Genomic DNA, 17171 nt, shown 5'->3' on the forward strand with positions numbered 1-17171 from the left:
TTGTATTTCCCTGATGATGAGTGATGTTGAGCATTTTTTCATGTGTCAGTTGGCCATCTGGATGTCTTCCTTGGAGAAGTGTCTATTCATGTCTTTCACCCATTTCTTCACTGGATTATTTCTTTTTTGGGTGTTGAGTTTGATAAGTTCTTTATAGATTTTGGATACTAACCCTTTATCTGATATGTCATTTGCAAATATCTTCTCCCATTCTGTCGGTTGCCTGTTAGTTTTGCTGATTGTTTCCTTCCTGCGCAGGAGTTTTTATTTTGATGAGGTCCCAGTAGTTCATTTTTGCTTTTGTTTCCCTTGCCTCCAGAGACGTGTTGAGTAAGAAGTTGCTGTGGGCAAGATCAAAGAGGTTTTTGCCTGCTTTCCCCTTGAGGATTTTGATGGCTTCCTGTCTTACATTGACATCTTTCATCCATTTTGAGTTTATTTTTGTGTATGGTGTCAGAAAGTGGTCCAGGTTCATTCTTTTGCATGTCGCTATCCAATTTTCCCAGCACCACTTCCTGAACAGACTGTCTTTATTCCATTGGATATTCTTTCCTGCTTTGTCAAAGATTAGTTGGCCATATACTTGTGGGTCCATTTCTGGGTACTCTATTCTGTTCTATTGACCTGAGTGTCTGTTCTTGTGTCAGGACCATACTGTCTGGATGATTACAGCTTTGTAGTATAGCTTGAAGTCTGGGATTGTGATGCCTCCTGCTTTGGTTTTCTTTTTCAAGATTGCTTTGGCTATTCAGGGTCTTTTCTGGTTCCATACCAATTTTAGGATTATTTGTTCTAGCTCTGTGAAGAATGCTGGTGTTACTTTGATAGGGATTGCATTGAATATGTAGATTGCTTTGGGTAGTATCAACGTTTTAACAATATTTGTTCTTCCTATCTGGAACATGGAATCTTTTTCCATTTTTTTTTGTGTCTTCTTCAATTTCTTTCATAAGCTTTCTACACTTTTCAGTGTACAGATTTTTCACCTCTTTGGTTAGATTTATTCCTAGGTATTTTATGGGTTTTGGTGCAACTGTAAATGGGATCAGTTCCTTGATTTCTCTTTCTGTCGCTTCGCTGTTGGTGTATAGGAATGCAACCTATTTCTGTGCATTGATTTTATATCCTGAAACTTCGCTGAATTTATGAATCAGTTCTAGCAGTTTTTTGGTGGAATCTTTTGGGTTTTCCATATAGAGTGTCATGTCATCTGCGAAGAGTGAAAGTTTGACCTCCTCCTGGCTGATTTGGATGCCTTTTATTTCTTTGTTTTGTCTGATTGCAGAGGCTAAGCCTTCCAATACTTTGTTGAATAACAGGGGTGAGAGTGGACATCCCTGTCTTGTTCCTGACCTTACGGGGAAAGCTGTCAGTTTTTCCCCATTGAGGAGGATAATAGTGTTGGGTCGTTCATATATGGCTTTTATGATGTCGAGGTATGCTCCTTCTATCCCTACTTTCTTGAGGGTTTTTATCAGGAAAGGATGCTGTATTTTGTCAAATGCTTTCTCTGCATCTATTCAGAGGGTCATGTGCTTCTTGTCCTTTCTTTTATTGATATGATGTATCACATGATTGTTTTCCTGATATTGAATCAGTCCTGTGTGCCATGTATAAATCCCATTTGGTCGTGGTGAATAATTTTTTAATGTATTGTTGGATCCAGTTGGCTAATATCTTGTTGAGGAGTTTTGCATCCATGTTCATCAGGGAAATTGGTCTATAGTTCTCTTTTTTAGTGGGGTCTCCTGTCTGGCTTTGGAATCAAGATCATGCTGGCTTCATAGAAAGAGTTTGGAAGTTTTCCTTCCATTTCCATTTTTTGGAACAGTTTCAAGAGAATAGGTGTTAACTCTTCCTTAAATGTTTGGTAGAATTCCCCTGGGAATCCACCTGGCCCTGGACTCTTGTTTTTTGGCAGATTTTTCATTACTAATTTGATTTCCTTACTGGTTTTGGGTCTGTTCAAATTTTCTATTTCTTCCTGTTTCAGTTTTGGTAGTGCATATGTTTCTAGGAATTTGTCTATTTCTTCCAGATTGTCCATTTTATTGGCATATAATTGCTCATAATATTCTCTTATTATTGTTTTTATTTCTGTTGTGTTGGTTGTGATATCTCCTCTTTCATTCTTGATTTTATTTATTTGTGTCCTTTCCTTTTTCTTCTTGATCAAATTGGCTAGTGGTTTATCAATTTTATCAATTCTTTCAAAGAACCAGCTTTTGGTTTCCTTGATCTGTTCTACTGTTTTTGTTTTGTTTTGTTTTGGGTTTTTTTTTGGTTTTTTTTTTTTTTTTTTTTGGTTTTGACAGCATTAATTTCTGCTCTAATCTTTATTATTTCCTGTCTTCTGCTGGTTTTGGGTTTTATTTGCTGTTCTTTTTCCAGCTCCTTAAGGCGTAAGTTTAGGTTGTGTATCTGAGATCTTTCTTCCTTCTTTAGGAAGGCCTGGATTGCTATATACTTTCCTCTTATGACCGCCTTTGCTGCATCCCAGAGGATTAGCGTTGTGGTGTTATCATGTTCATTGACTTCCATATACTTTTTAATTTCCTCTTTAACTGCTTGGTTAGCCCTTTCATTTTTCAGTAGGATGTTCTTCAGTCTCCAAGTATTTGTTACCTTTCCAAATTTTGCCTCGTGGTTGATTTTGAATTTCATAGCGATGTGGTCTGAAATATGCACGGTATGATCTTGATCTTTTTGTACTTACTTAGGGCTGATTTGTGTCCCAGTATGTGGTCTATTCTGGAGAAAGTTCTATGTGCACTGGAGCAGAATGTATATTCTGTTGCTTTAGGATGAAATGTTCTGAATATCTCTATTAAGTCCATCTGGTCCAGTGTGTCATTCAAAGCCATTGTTTTCTTATTGATTTTTGGATTAGATGATCTATCCATTGCTGTCAGTGGGGTGTTGAAGTCTCCTACTATTATGGTATTACTATTGATGAGTTCCTTTATGTTTGTGATTAATTGATTTATATATTTGGGTTCTCCCACATTTGGCACATAAATGTTTATAATTGTTAGGTCTGGTTGGTGGATAGACCCCTTGATTATGATATCATGCCCTTCTGCATCTCTTGATACAGTCTTTATTTTAAAGTCCAGATTGTCTGATATAAGTATGGCTACTCCGGCTTTCTTTTGTTGACCATTAGCATGATAGATGGTTCTCCATCCCCTTGCTTTCAATCTGAAGGTGTCTTCAGGTCTAAAGTGGGTCTCTTGTAACCAGCATATAGATGGATCTTGTTTTCTTATCCATTCTGTTACCCTATGTGTTTTGATTGGAGCATTGCATCCATTGATGTTTAGAGTGAATACTGAAAGATATGAATTTATTGCTATTATGATGCTTGTAGAGTTGGAGTATCTGGCGGTGTTCTCTGGTCCTTTCTAATCTTTTGTTGCTATATATATATATATATATATATATATATATATATATATATATATATATATTTTTTTTTTTTTTCCATCTTTTCTCCCCTCAGAAAGTCCCCCTTAAAATTTCTTGCAGGGCTGGTTTAGTGGTCACAAACTCCTTTAATTTTGTTTGTCTGGGAAACTTTTTATCTCTTCTTCTATTTTGAATGACAGCCTTGCTGGATAAAGAATTCTTGGCTGCATATTTCTCTGATTCAGCACACTGAATATACCCCACCACTCCTTTGTGGCCTGCCAGGTTTCTGTGGATGGTCTGATGCAAACCTGATCTGTCTTCAGGTATGTTAGTGACTTTTTTTCCCTTGCTGGTTTCATGATTCTTTCCTTGCCTGAGTATTTTGTGAATTTGACTATGATATGCCTTGTTGATGGTCGGGTTTTTTTTAATCTAATGGGGATCCTTTGTGCTTCCTGGATTTTGATGTCTGTGTCTTTCCCCAGGTTAGGAAAGTTTTCTGCTATGATTTGCTCACATAGCCCTTCTACCCCTATTTCTCTCTCTTCCTCTTCTGGGACCGCTATGATTCTGATGTTCTTCCTTTTTAATGAGTCACTGATTTCCCTAATTCTTAAATTGTGCTCTTTTGCCTTAATCTCCCTCATTTTTTCTGCTTCGTTATTCTCTATAAGTTTGTTCTCTATATCGCTGATTCTCTGTTCTGCCTCATCCATCCTTGCCACCACTGCATCCATCCATGATTGCAGCTCAGTTATAGCATTTTTTACTTCATTCTGGCTATTTTTTACTTCTTTTATCTCTGCAGAAAGGGATTATAATCTATTTTCAACTCCAGCTAGTATTCTTATTATCAATGATTCTAAATTCTGGTTCTGACGTCTTACTTGTATCTGTCTTGGTTAAATCCCTGGCTTTCATTTCTTTGTGCTCTTTCTTTTGGGGTGAATTCCTTTGTTTTGTCATTTTGAAGGGAGAATAGGAACTAATCAGGTAGAAAAATTGAAATTAAAAAAATTAAAATAGAAAAATATTAAAATTAAAAATTAATACACACACACACACACACAAATTGAATAGATGATGCTAGATCCTACATATGTTTTGGTCTGGGTGTTGAAAGTGGTTTGACAGATTAGAGAAAAAAAAGGGGGGGAGAAAAAAAAGGAATTTCCTTGAGAATTTTAAAAAATGAATACACTGAAGTAGAGTAAAATAAGATAATGGGGGTAAAATAGAATTTGAAAAAAATATATACAAAAGTAAAGAATGTAGTAGAAAAAAATTAAAGAAAAATATTTTAAGAAGAATTAAAAATAAATATGAATTTTTTCTTTTTCTGTATTTAAAAAAGAAAAGAAAGATAAAAAAGATAAAAAAAGAAAAACAAAGAAATCATTTGAAAATTTGAGGAAGTGAATACACTGTAGTAGACTAAAATAAAATGATGGAAGCAAAATAGAATTTGAAAAATTTACATAAAAAATATAGTAATAAAAATTAAATAAAAATTTTTAAAAGAAATTGAAATAAAAATGAAGTTTTTCTCTTTCTGTATTCAAGAAAAAGAATAGAAATGAAAAAGAAAAAAGAAAAACAAAAAAAGAAATTGTTTGAAAGTTTGAAAAGGTGAATACACTGAAGTAGACTAAAATAAAATGATGGAAGTAAAGTAGAATTTGAAAAAAATTTACACAAAAGTAAAAATATAGTAATAAAAATTAAAGATATTTTTAATAAAAATTGAAAATAAAAATGAATTTTTTCTCTTTCTGTATTCAAGAAAAAGAAAAGAATTGTAAAAGAGAAAAAGGAAAAAGAAAAAAAAAGAAAGAAAATTGAATAGATGAAGTAGGACTGCTAATAGACTGAATTAGGACTGAAATTGCTTCGTTTTCCCCTAGAAGTCAGTCTATGTAGCTCTTTATGGTCCATAAATTAAGCCGGCAGTGTGACTTGTGTTCTTGAAGAGCGAAGTCAGCCCACTTGGGTGGGGCTCAGTGTAACAGCTCACTCTCCCCTAGATGGCGCCGCTAGCCTACTAGGGATGGAGTGTTGTGGGGCTCGTAGGTGCTAATGCGCATGCACGGGAGTGGTAAAAATGGTGCCACCCAGCCACCCAGTCTGTTCTTCCGGATCACCAATCGCACACCGGTCCTCCGTCTTCAGCTCTCGTCCACTCCCCGCTTTTCCACTCTCTGTGACCAGGCCCCAGGCAGTACCTCTCTCCTGAGTTTTGTCTCAGATGCGGCTGTTTTCCCCGGCCCCTTACTTCCGAAGGACTGCAGCTTTGCCCCGTTCCGCCCCTCTGCGGGAGGGTCTCACCGGGCAATGGCCGAAAGAGCAGCGGCCGAATATCGGCTGCCCCCAGGAACCCCGGCTGGACCCTGCTGCTGTTGGTGCCCTGAGACTGCGGCCAGGTGCCAGCCCGTCCCAGAAAAAGTTCGAGAGACAGTGTAGCAGCAGCATCTCAGGGATTATGGAAAATCCCAACACATATCCGGCACCTGGCTTCACCCTTAACGACCTTGCCCCAGCACCGGCGAATGTGGCCGCCTTCCGGGGTCTGCTGGGACCAGATGGCTTCAACAGTCTCTCCCAAATGCCCTTCCAGCAGTGGAACCACTTTTCCCCGTGTGGCCCGAGAACCTCGAGGACGCCACTCTGTTCCTGGGGATTCGCCCTTCCCACCAGAGCACTGCCAGGTATGGAGCTGTGGAGTGGCAGCCTTCGTGCTCCCCTTGTTTACAGTCTTAATGGAATTTAAACCCTCTCCTTTCTCCTTTCTCCCTTTTTAGTTTAGTTCCTGCAGCTGTTTCCAATTTTCCACTTTCTCTCTAGCTGCTTTCGGGAAGGGGTGCTTTTCCCGTATTTTCCCCGCCTCCCCAGTCTCTGTCCTCTCTCCGCCCTCAGAAGCGGTTCTCTACCTTTTGCGGCTTCTTGCTCCCCAAATTCACCTGTCTGCGCCGCATACCTGCTGAATTCTGTGGTTCAGGTCGTGCAGATTGTTGTGTTAATCCTCCAATCGGTTTTCTAGGTATGTAGGATGGTTTAGTGTTGGTGTGGCTGTATTTCACGGGCACGAGACACACAAAAAGCTTCCATGCTGTTCAGCCATCTTGGATCCTCCCCCTACATTCTGTTCTGCCCATTTTTTAATTGGATTATTTGTTTTTTCGGTGTTGAGTTGTACAAGTTCTTTACATATTTTGGATACTAACCCTTTATTGGATATGTCATTTGCAAATCTCTTCTCCCATTCAGCAGGATGTCTTTTGTGCTGATTGTTTCCTTAATCTTTGACAAAGCAGGAAAGAGTGCCCAACATAAAAAGACAGTCTCTTCAAGAAATGGAGTTGGGAAAACTGGCCAGCCACATGCAAAAGAATGTAACTGGACCACTTTCTCTCACTCTACACAAACATAAACTCACAAATGGATTAAAGACCTGAATGTGAGACCTGAAACCATAAAAACCCTAGAAGAGAGCACAGGGAGTAATGTCTCTGATATTGGTCTTAGCAACATTTTTCTAGACATGTCTCCTGAAGCAGGAGGGAAAAAAATCAAAAATAAACTTTTGGGACTACATCAAAATAACAAGCTTCTGCACCGTAAAGGCAGTGTTTTTTTAATGATCTTAATACTTTCAGACAATGAAGGCATGAAAATAAAGGGCAAAAATTAAAGTAAAACGCCTGGAAGAACAGAACAAGTGTTAGGACGTTTTTCATAAATTAACTGCACAACGGCTAAGAGTTATCACTGAACAGCCTATGGTGTAGGTAGAGCATTCTAATTTTAAATCCTTCAAATAAGATGTGGGCATTGAAAATACAGGTCCAGAATCAATTTATTTCATGGAAAGATAATTCAAATCAAACCTTTAGTTGTTGGAAATGTGAAAGGGTTAAAGGCATCTAACAATACAGAATAACTGTCTTCATTTTGCACAAAGGTTAAGAAAGAAGATTCTGAGGTTGCTGAAGGGCTTGCTAATTTTTGACACCCCCTGCTTTCATTCCTGTCAATAATCCCGCGAGACCTTTTTTTTAAACAATGTCTGAGACAAAGCATAAGAATTGTTAGATTCGAGTATTCACTGACAGTAGAACTATTCTCATATTAATGTAAATATTAACCAAAAAAAAGCAAACTTTAACTCCAGATGTGTCCAGACATTTATAGGCCTTTCCTGTGGGTTATCACTGTGTCACTAATAATTTTTGTTTAATCCCAGGTGAGGAAGTACAGAATGTTACAAACAGAACAATGATTGTCTATGTTCAGGGCCTGTAAACTCACTTCTAGCAAACAATGTGTGTGTGTGGAGACATTCTCTTTCTTGTTATTTCTGTTCTGATTATTGAAATTATATTTATTGCAATAATAACAATACATGCAATAAGTTATTACAATACATGTATTGCAAGAACTTACATTTATTGAAATGTTCTTTTATGTCTGTTGGATCTAATAATAGAAATAGGATTGATCATTTGTACGTTTTCAAAGGACATTAAGAGGTTGGCACACACACTTCAAAAGAAAGTGTTTTCACCGGGGGGCGACTGGGAAGTGTTGCTCTGAAGGATGTGGTTGCCAGGAGGGAGGTGCAGGGCAGATGTCGGGTTCTGTTGGCAGGTAGGATGGGGTGGATGTCGCCTTGTGTATGTGGTAACATCTTTTCTCCAATGTAAGTTTCCCTCGGGTTTTGGATTCTTCTGTTTTCTCCAAAATCACTTTCTCTTTAGTGGGCACAGTGGTAAACCATCTGGCATCCCTGGCTTGGTGCCCAGAAGGCATCATTCCCAGGAGCAAATGATCCCAGCTTGAGGGGCGTGCTGTCGCCCCCTAGTGGCGGGAGACGTACTGCCACTCCATCACCAGGGGGATGGCCTTCCTCTCTCATTGTTCTGCAGCCAGAAAAACTCATGTCCCTTCTGATAAACATGAAAACCCCACACTCGTATCCTCCCCTCTTCCACCCAAGGATTCTTGGGAATCTTTGAATTTGCTCCATATTTTCGTCAGGTGAGATTTGGTCCAAACCTCTTTGAAGGTCATAATACAAAAACAATAAAAATTGTTTTCATTTGTCAAATACAGATAATACTGGACCCTTGAGTGTGCTTATGTAAGCAGCTACCTCACTTACAAGAGTCGTATTCCCTTATGGGGACACACCTTCCTGATTGCCCATTGGTATTCCAGGTCACGCTGAAGGTCCCTTGAACAATCCTGGGGACTTATTATTTTTAAAAAATGTGTATTTATTTATTTTGAGAGTGAGAGAGAAAACAGGAGCGCGTGTGAGTTAGAGAGGAGCAGAGAGAGAGAGAGGGAGAGAGAGAATCCCAAGCAGGCTCCGTGCTGCCAGCGTGGGATGATGACCTGAGCCGAAGCCGAGTGGTTTTCTTATTATTTTACATTGTGGGGTATAAAGTGCAGTGATGTTAGCTTTTCATTGCTCTTGCTTCTCTCCCTTCCCTCCCTCTCTCCCTCCTCTTTCTATAGCTCGCCCTCGACCTGTCTGGTCTTGGGGACGGACCGTGATGTGCATCGTGATCCTGTAGCACCGAGTGCGTACAGGCAAGTCAGGACAGCCACCTGGGTCACCTCCTGTGATCCACGTGCCAGTGGGAGGAGGGAGGTGAGTGCATGGAGGAGGTGGGTGTGCAGGGAGCAAATGAAGCCCCACAGCTGCTGGCCGCTGGGCTTCAGGGAGATCCCAGTCCTCCCCTGTTACCCTACGGTCTCCTGGGAAGCAGTGCCCGTGGCTCTATTTCCCTCTCCGTTTGTGTAGGGAAGGAAATGAGATGACACAGCAAGGGGCTGTTTGAAATGGGGAGGCACTCGTGGTGTTACTGTCCTGGAGTGCTCTTACCCCGTCCCGTTTGGGGGAGGGCGTTCTCTGTTTGCTAACTGCTGGGGGCTCATCTACAGAAATATCCGAGCAGGGGCTATCCGGAGAAGGCACAGAGCGGCTTGGGCAGGAGCAGGTGCCTAGAGCACACCTGTGCTGATTCAGGAGTGTCCGGCTTAGGAGAAAGTTGGTGTCGTGAGACTGGGGCTGGGGCTCCTTGGCTTTGACGTTGACCTCTGCCCGCCCACTGCAGCTGGGCTGCCCCTGGGGCAGCCCACAGGTCATCACCTTCAGCTATGACTCTGGGCAGGGAAGTCAGGACACAAGACGCCACTTTCCCCTCTGCTCCCGTTGGCAGCATGCGCTTGAGGTCTGGGAGCTGCACGGGGCCGTCTACATGCACAGCTCCACCACCGGTCTGTGTTCCTGCCCCAGGCGGATGGGCTGAGGCGTCTGAAGCCAACGTGCCAAGGACCTTGACGAGTTCTGGGTGCACAGGCGTGTCCTGCCAGGCGGAGCAAAGATAGCAGGAAACTTCGCAGAGAATTTGGCGAGAAGTCCAGTAGAAGTGATCCTTGGTGCCCCTCCTCCACCTCCTCCCAGCCTCTTTATTTATCCATTTTTACCTTCTAGACATAACGGACATTTTTACAAAGGCTACACGTTGTATTTGCCAGGTTTTGATTGAAGCGTGATTTGCAGGACATGAAAAACACAGATCCTGAACGTCCAGTAGGATGAGTTGACAAATGCGTTCACCTGTCACCCACATCGCCATAAGATATGGGATGTCTCTACGGAGCCCCGAGCTTCCCCTTCGACTCTCTGCAACTCACTCCCCACCCGGCTGGATTCTGCTCATGATCTGGCCGTGAGGTCAGGACAAGTCCCTAGCAAGGCAAAGACCCTACGTTTCGTAATCTGATCAGTGTGTTCCTATATTTTACTACCAGTAGTTCTGAACTATCAGCTCACACAGCCTTCTATTGTGGTTTCTTTTTCTTTCTTTTTTTAAATTTTTTTAAATGTTTTTATTTATTTTTGAGACAGAGAGAGACAGAGCATGAGCAGGAGAGGGGCAGAGAGAGAGGGAGACACAGAATCCGAAGCAGGCTCCAGGCTCTGAGCTGTCAGCACAGAGCCCGACGCGGGCCTCGAACTCACGGACCGCGAGATCGTGACCCGAGCTGAAGTTGGACTCTTAACCGACTGAGCCACCTAGGCGCCCCGGTTTATTTTTAAATAATAGTTCCCTACAACCTTTGGTGCAACAGTGGGCATTAGCCCCCCAGGAAGAGCGAACCCTGTTCCCTGGCTCAAGACAGGGAGGGAGGCACACGTGACCTGTCTTGTGCTTGGCCCAGTGCAGGGACTCCATAAATTTCCTTGAAACCGTGACTAAGAGCCAACGCTGAGAACAAAGAAGGGCTTAATCATTTACTGGGCTCAGACCTTGCGGCTCACCTCTGGTGGTGAACCGAGAGTCAGAGGCATCGCCCGGGCGGCAAGCAGGAGTCCCGGCTTGTGCAGCATGAGCACGGAGTCTGGGAAGGGTGAGAAGGCTGTGTTTGTCACGAGCTGGTGAGCCGCTGAAGTAAGGCATGCGGTCTCCTGCCCTCACACAGAGGAGGGTCTGCTGCTTGGACACTTGGGGCTTGGCTGACCCTGGAGGGCCTGTCCCTACTCCAAACGCTTTCGTGTGCGAGCCCACCAGACCAGAGCCCACAGCCCAGCCACCTCCATCATCAGACTCACACTCGGGGCCACTGTGCACCTGCTGTATTAACCCCAGGGTAGGGGCCAGACAAGGAGGGTCCTAGAGCCCACTGGTTATTCAGACCACCCAGTCCTAAACCTGTGTCCCCCACCTCACCCACTCCTTCCCGTGGGAACCACCACAAAAACCCGTGCCCACAGTCCCCTGCACCTCTGCCCACTGACTGGCCCTGCTCCCCTCATGGCACAAGGGATGCCCTCTTCCTTTTGGGAATAGTAATAAAACTTTGTTTACGATGGCACTCATCTCCTGATCAGTTGACCTCATCATTCCTGAATAATATTAAAACCTACCTTTTAAAAACATGGATGTAAACCAACTATTCATTTGCCCCTGGTTCCCCCACTTTGGAAGGGCTGGAGCTCAGGGGGAAGCTGTGACTGGCACACATTCTGCTCCAGGGAACAGCAGCATAAGGTTTGTGGAGGTGGCCGAAATCATGGCAAAGGAAAGCCCTGTGCCAGACAAGTAGCTGAGGGCAGCTGTCTCCTGGGACTCTCTCCAGTGGGCTGAGGGAGGCCGGAGAGACTTTCCCAGGAATGGGCTATTCCCACTTAGCTCTTAAAGGCAGAGACAGCAGAGAAAACCACAGAAGGATGAGTAGTCAAATTCTGGTTAAAACGGCCATGGGACTTTGTGGGCTTTACACATTCTTCGAGGAGCTCCGGGTCCGAGGCAATACAGTAGGTGGCAGCAGCCATGATGATGTCATAGTAGTGACAGTAACAAACACCCAATGCAAGCATTCTGCCTGCCCTGTGCCAGACCCATGCTAACACCACCCCCCTATGGTGGCAACTCGTTACTACTGTTAATAGTAACTAGGTGCTATATTATTCCCTTTTACGAGGAGGGAAACAGAAGCACAGAGATGGCAGTGATCTGTTCAAGTGCACGCAATGAAGGAAAAGCTGGGCTCTGAGCCCAGAATGGTGCCATCCGCTTGTCTGCTCTGGAAGATCGGGGCTTCTCACACACAAGGCTTAGTCTGTGCTCGCAATTTTAAACATTTGAGTCCGAACTTCAGTGGAACGAATGGAGAATTGCTAAATGGCTTTAATCCTCAAGTTTTTAGACTTGCTTTTATCTTGAAAAGCTTGTGGGGCTGGCCCACGATGCCCAGGGGAACATGTTTTAACAGAATTGCAGGTTGGAGCCATGTAATATGAAGGTGGAATTTCAACAGGGATGTGGTCCGTTGAGCAGGTAGACGGTCCCAGCTGGAACCACAGTCCCTGCCCTCACAGAAGTTGGAGGCTGTGGAAGCAGGACTGAACAAGGAGACACATAAACAGGACCATTTCAGATGCTGGCCAAGTGTCCTGAAAGAAACAAGCAGAGAGATGTGATAGAGGATCCTGGGTGTGCATGCACGTGGCGCTTAAGGTCCCATGAATTTTTTTTTAAAGTTTGTGTATTTTGAGAGCAAGAGAGAGAGTGTGTAAGTGGGGGAGGGGCAGAGAGAGAAGGAGGGGGAGAGAATGAATCCCAAGCAGGTTCCACGGTGCTGTCCGCACAGAGCCCAATGTGGGGCTCGAACCCACGAACCGTGAGATCTTGACTTGAGCCGAAATCAAGATCAGACCCTCAAACGACTGAGCCACCCAGGCGCCCCAAGGTCCAATGAACTTAAGTCAATATATGGAGAATTCCTCCCTGAATGAATACTTGGCTGCTGGCTGGCAGGCGGGAGAAGGGAAGTCTAGGGGGACGCTACTGTGCACACGTGGTCAAGGACGGGAGACTTTCATCCTGCAGCACAAGGTGTGTAAATTTTGGCACCCAGGGTGGTCCAGGAACTCCAGCAAAACCCGGTCCCATCTGGAGGGTCCCAGTCCTTCCTCCCAACATGACAGGTAATTTACACCTTGTCCACAGGCTGCTCTAACGTAGGATGCCCCAAATGGAGCCAGCACCTTACTTCCCAAATCTCTTGCCACCCCTTTCCCCAAGCCCCAGACTTCATGGAGGACGTGACCACACACCTGGGTATGAGTCACCATCAATGCCTTTCTCTCTCTCACCTCCCAGTTCAAGCCATGACTGATTCCTGTTTATCGTGTCTCCCGATGGTTCTGGGATCTGTCCCAGCCTCCCCATCTATAAGGGACAGACTCTACTACCTAGTTGGGAAGTTTGTCTTGCAAGAACCATTGTACTTTGTAGACTAACTCAGGGGTATTTCTGGATTAAAGACTTAAATAATGTTTGTCTCTCACTATAGAACTTGTGAAAAGCATTTGGGGGTAAGGAGGACAGAGGCAGGACAGCACTTCCCCGGGACAATTTTTGGGAGAGTCTGTGGTAGTGGTGTGGGCATGTTTCACGGCCCCTGGAAAGGTGGCACCCTTAAGCAGCACCCCTTTCACGTTGCACATGCTGTTGGACTATAGACTCTTCCTGAAGAATTTGCTCTTGTCCAAAGCCAAGGCCAGTGCTCTGAACTGAGCAGTGAGGCCCCTGAGTGATGGCATCTGTATCAGCTAGCAGAACTGCATAACGAAGTCCCAGAGACTGGGGGGCTTAAACAACAGAAATTTATTTTCTTGAAGTTCTGATGGAGGTCTGGGGTTGCAGGGCTGTTTCCTTCTGGGAGCATTGAGGGAAGTATCTGCTCCAGGCCTCACTCCTTGGTTTGTAGACGACGTCTTGCCCCAAGTCTGCACATGCTTTTCCTTCTGAATGTGTCAGTGTCCTAATCTCTTAGAAGGACATCAGCCATATTGGATTAGCACCCACCCTGATGGCCTCATTTTAACTTAATTCCCTCTTCAAAGACTGTAAGTAGTCACATTATGAAGTGTTGGGAGTTAGGACTTCAACATATGAATTTGGGGAGAACACAGTGTAGACCACAAGAGTATCATCGAGGAAACCCTGGTGGCCGGTGTGGCTGGAACAGAACAACTGAAGTAGAGAGGTGGGAGGTGAGGCCAGAGGTAGCTATGAGCCAGTCTCACAGTCCCTACAGCTTGTGGTAACTACTTGAGATGTGAAGAGGGATGGGAAACCATTTTAAAGTTTTGAGGAGGGAAGTGATGTGATCTCACTGTGCCTGCTGTATGGGAGATGGGCAACAGTGGCCCCCAGTGTCACCCCGGAGAGCAGTGATGGTAATTACAGCAGCCCAGGGGAGAAGTGATGGCAGTGGCAGGTAAACGTCCAATTCAGGGTTTATTTTGCAGGTAGAGGCAGTGGCACTTGCCGATGGAGAATGTGGGATGAGAGGGATTAGAAAAATATTTTTTGGTCATGCCCAGCTGTGGGAGTGGTGGCTTCACAGCCTGAGATGTGGCCTCCAGGGGAGGGGTGAGCTGGGGAGACGCAGGGCCAGGAGTTTACTTTCAGGCACCAGGAGTGAGATTCTCAGGACTGTATCAAGAAAAGATGTGCTTGAGACTGGATTCAGCGGGGTGGCTGGAGCTGATGATACAAATGTGTAAGTCATTCCAAAATTGACCACTTTGGGGCACCTGAGTGGCTCAGTTGGTTAAGTGTCTGACTTCAGCTCAGGTCATGATATCATAGTTTGTGAGTTCGAGCCCTGCGTTGGGCTCTGTGCTGACAGCTCAGAGCCTAAAGCCTGCTTCGGATTCTGTGTCTCCTTCTCTCTCTGCCCCTCCTCCACTTGTGCTCTGTCTCTCAAAAAATAAATAAATGTAAAAAAAAAAATTCAAAATTGACAGTCTTTAGCACCCTAAATTCAAGAAAGGTTATCTAGGCAATGAAACTTGTTAGAAAAGATTGACATTTGAATGATATTTGATCAGTGCCGGAATGTATATGGACTTTGGGGTTCAGAATTTAATATTCAAGGACACTGTGGGGGCTGAGAACTTTTGGCGGGATGTATAGAAGTCCTCAGTGGTTGTCACCTGCTGCCCGGGGGAAACTGTATATTAACATCTTGCCAGAACTCCATTTCTGCTCTGTTCCTCCCCTACCCTAGCAACATCTCATTTAGGTATACCGAGGGCAACACCCTAATTCTGAGAGTCCTCTGCAGATTAGCAATTCTGAGGGAGACTAAGTCAGAGCCTGGACAGCCTGCACACTTCCTGCAAGGTGGAAAGCAGGCAGTTTTTCTATTTTTTCCCAATCTACTTTGTGAAGTAGCCTCTTTCTGTCTTCAAGCCAAGATGCTATAGCGAGGTGAGTGGTTTGTTCCTGGGTGAATTCAAACTGTCTTTATCTTTCCTAAACATTTTTATTGGGCAAAATAAAAGAGGAACAGTCTTATTTGCATCATAATAAACTTGGTATAGGTGGCAGGGGACGTTCTCCTTGACACTTCCTGGCTTCCTGACTGTTCAGGCTCCACACCAGATCTGAGCCCCATCCCCAGACTTCTGTGGGAAGCCAGATCAGAGTGTGAATCTACTCATGGGGATTGGAGAAGACCCCAGGGGTTGTCCCATAACCCCTGCTGAGGCTCAGAGAAGGGAGCTGACCTGCCCGTCCCATTATGGGGAGAGGGAGTGTGAGCCACATGATCAGAATCGGTGCTGTCGCGTACTAGCTTTGAGACCCTGGGCAAGCCCCTCAAACTTTCTGTTTCTTGGTTTCCAAATTCTCAAAAGAAGGATACAGACAATAGTTCTTCTATGATAACGGTAGCTCCTTCACAGGATCATTTGAGGATTAAAAGAGATAATGGTGGTGAGGTTCTTAGCACAGCTGGGGCATCCAGATGGTAGTCCTGGAGGTTCCGTCATCATTTTAGGAGACTTTTGAGGTCTTTGTGCCCCAGCTCGGATGTTCTTGCACACACCATCCTTCTGTGAGTCGTACTTAGATCTAATCCCTAAAGGCAGGGCTCCTTACAGATGTATTAGGGTGGTGTTCTGGCCACAGGCTATGCAGTCGGCCAGGCCAGTGCTGTTGTTCCACATTGTATAAATGACACCTGCCCTTGTCACTACTGTGTGACAGGATCATAAGCAGTGGGCAGAAGCCTAGCGTGGGCCCTAGATACTGACTTGGGGCTTAGGAAGTTCAACATAATTCACATACCTCCAATGACACATCTTTATTGAAATGCCAGAATTCTGTGTAACACTAAGAATGATACAACAAAATAAAAAGATGTATGGTCTCTGCTCTTGGTTTATTCACTATTTGTATTCGTTTGACTTCCCAGAAACATTAGGAAATAAATCATTTGGGATGTCAAAGATTTTTGGATAGATGGAAGTCTATCCCTGAGAATTGAATTTCTTTTTTTTTTTTTTTAATATTTTTTAACGTTTATTTATTTTTGAGACAGAGAGAGGCAGAGCATGAACGGGGGAGGGGCAGAGAGAGAGGGAGACACAGAATCGGAAGCAGGCTCCAGGCTCTGGGCCATCATCAGCCCAGAGCCCGACGCGGGGCTCGAACTCACGGACCGTGAGATCATGACCTGAGCCTAAGTCGGACGCTCAACCGACTGAGCCACCCAGGCGCCCCTTGAATTTCAAAGACTTAGTCATAACATTTTTGTGTGGAAAACTGGATGGGTTACAGTTTCATTTCAATTTCTTCTTAAATAGACACCACTGTATATTAATTCAACTTTTTCTTGCGCAATTAAATAATTCATTATGATTATACATTATTGTTCTATTGATGCGTAGGGTTCTGTGTCCCTATAAAGATAGTCTCACGGGGCGCCTGAGGGGCTCAGTCCATTGAGTGTCTCAATCCAGATTTAGGCTCAGGTCATGATCCCAGGGTCATGGGACCCAGCCCCAAGGTAAGCATGGAGTCTGGAGCTGAGTAAGATTCACTTTCTCTCTCTCTCTCTCTCTCTCTCTCTCACTCTCTCTCTCTCAAAAAAAAAGTCTCACAGCAATCATCTTTCTGAGTTCTTAGGTCTGTTCTGCATATCGTTTGGAAGGAGGCACAGAGAGAGGAAGACAGAGAATCCCAAGCATGCTCCACACTGTCAGCATGGAGTCTGAAGTGGGGCTCAAACCCACAAAACCATGAGATCATGACCTGAGCTGAAACCAATAGTTGGATGCTTAACCAACTGAACTACCCAGGCACCCCTATTCTGTATATTGGTCTATTTCCTTCTTCATATCCATGCTCACAGACACTGCTTGCTTCAGGTAGAACAGCTTAAAATCTGCT

General features: G+C 44.2%; 1 protein-coding gene across 10 annotated transcripts in view; it reads left to right on the forward strand.

Annotated features, from left to right (window-relative positions):
• LOC131506338 (uncharacterized) overlaps nucleotides 1-17171 on the forward strand; it is an 83624-nt gene that overhangs the window by 47691 nt on the left and 18762 nt on the right. The window contains exons 5-6 of one of the 10 annotated variants that reach the window (XR_009258876.1): nucleotides 8929-9064; nucleotides 9713-16154. The exons of 8 other annotated variants lie outside the window; for them this stretch is intronic. Coding sequence is in view for 1 of the 2 variants with exons in the window: in XM_058719873.1 (XP_058575856.1) it covers nucleotides 8929-9064 (136 nt within the window). In the remaining variant the exon portion in view is untranslated. Of the gene's footprint in view, nucleotides 1-8928; nucleotides 9065-9712; nucleotides 16155-17171 lie in introns of those variants that run through there. One more of the 10 variants, XM_058719873.1, reaches the window with a different exon arrangement.

This window comes from Neofelis nebulosa, chromosome 3, assembly GCF_028018385.1.
Source record: "Neofelis nebulosa isolate mNeoNeb1 chromosome 3, mNeoNeb1.pri, whole genome shotgun sequence".
Taxonomy (NCBI): Eukaryota; Metazoa; Chordata; class Mammalia; order Carnivora; family Felidae; genus Neofelis; species Neofelis nebulosa.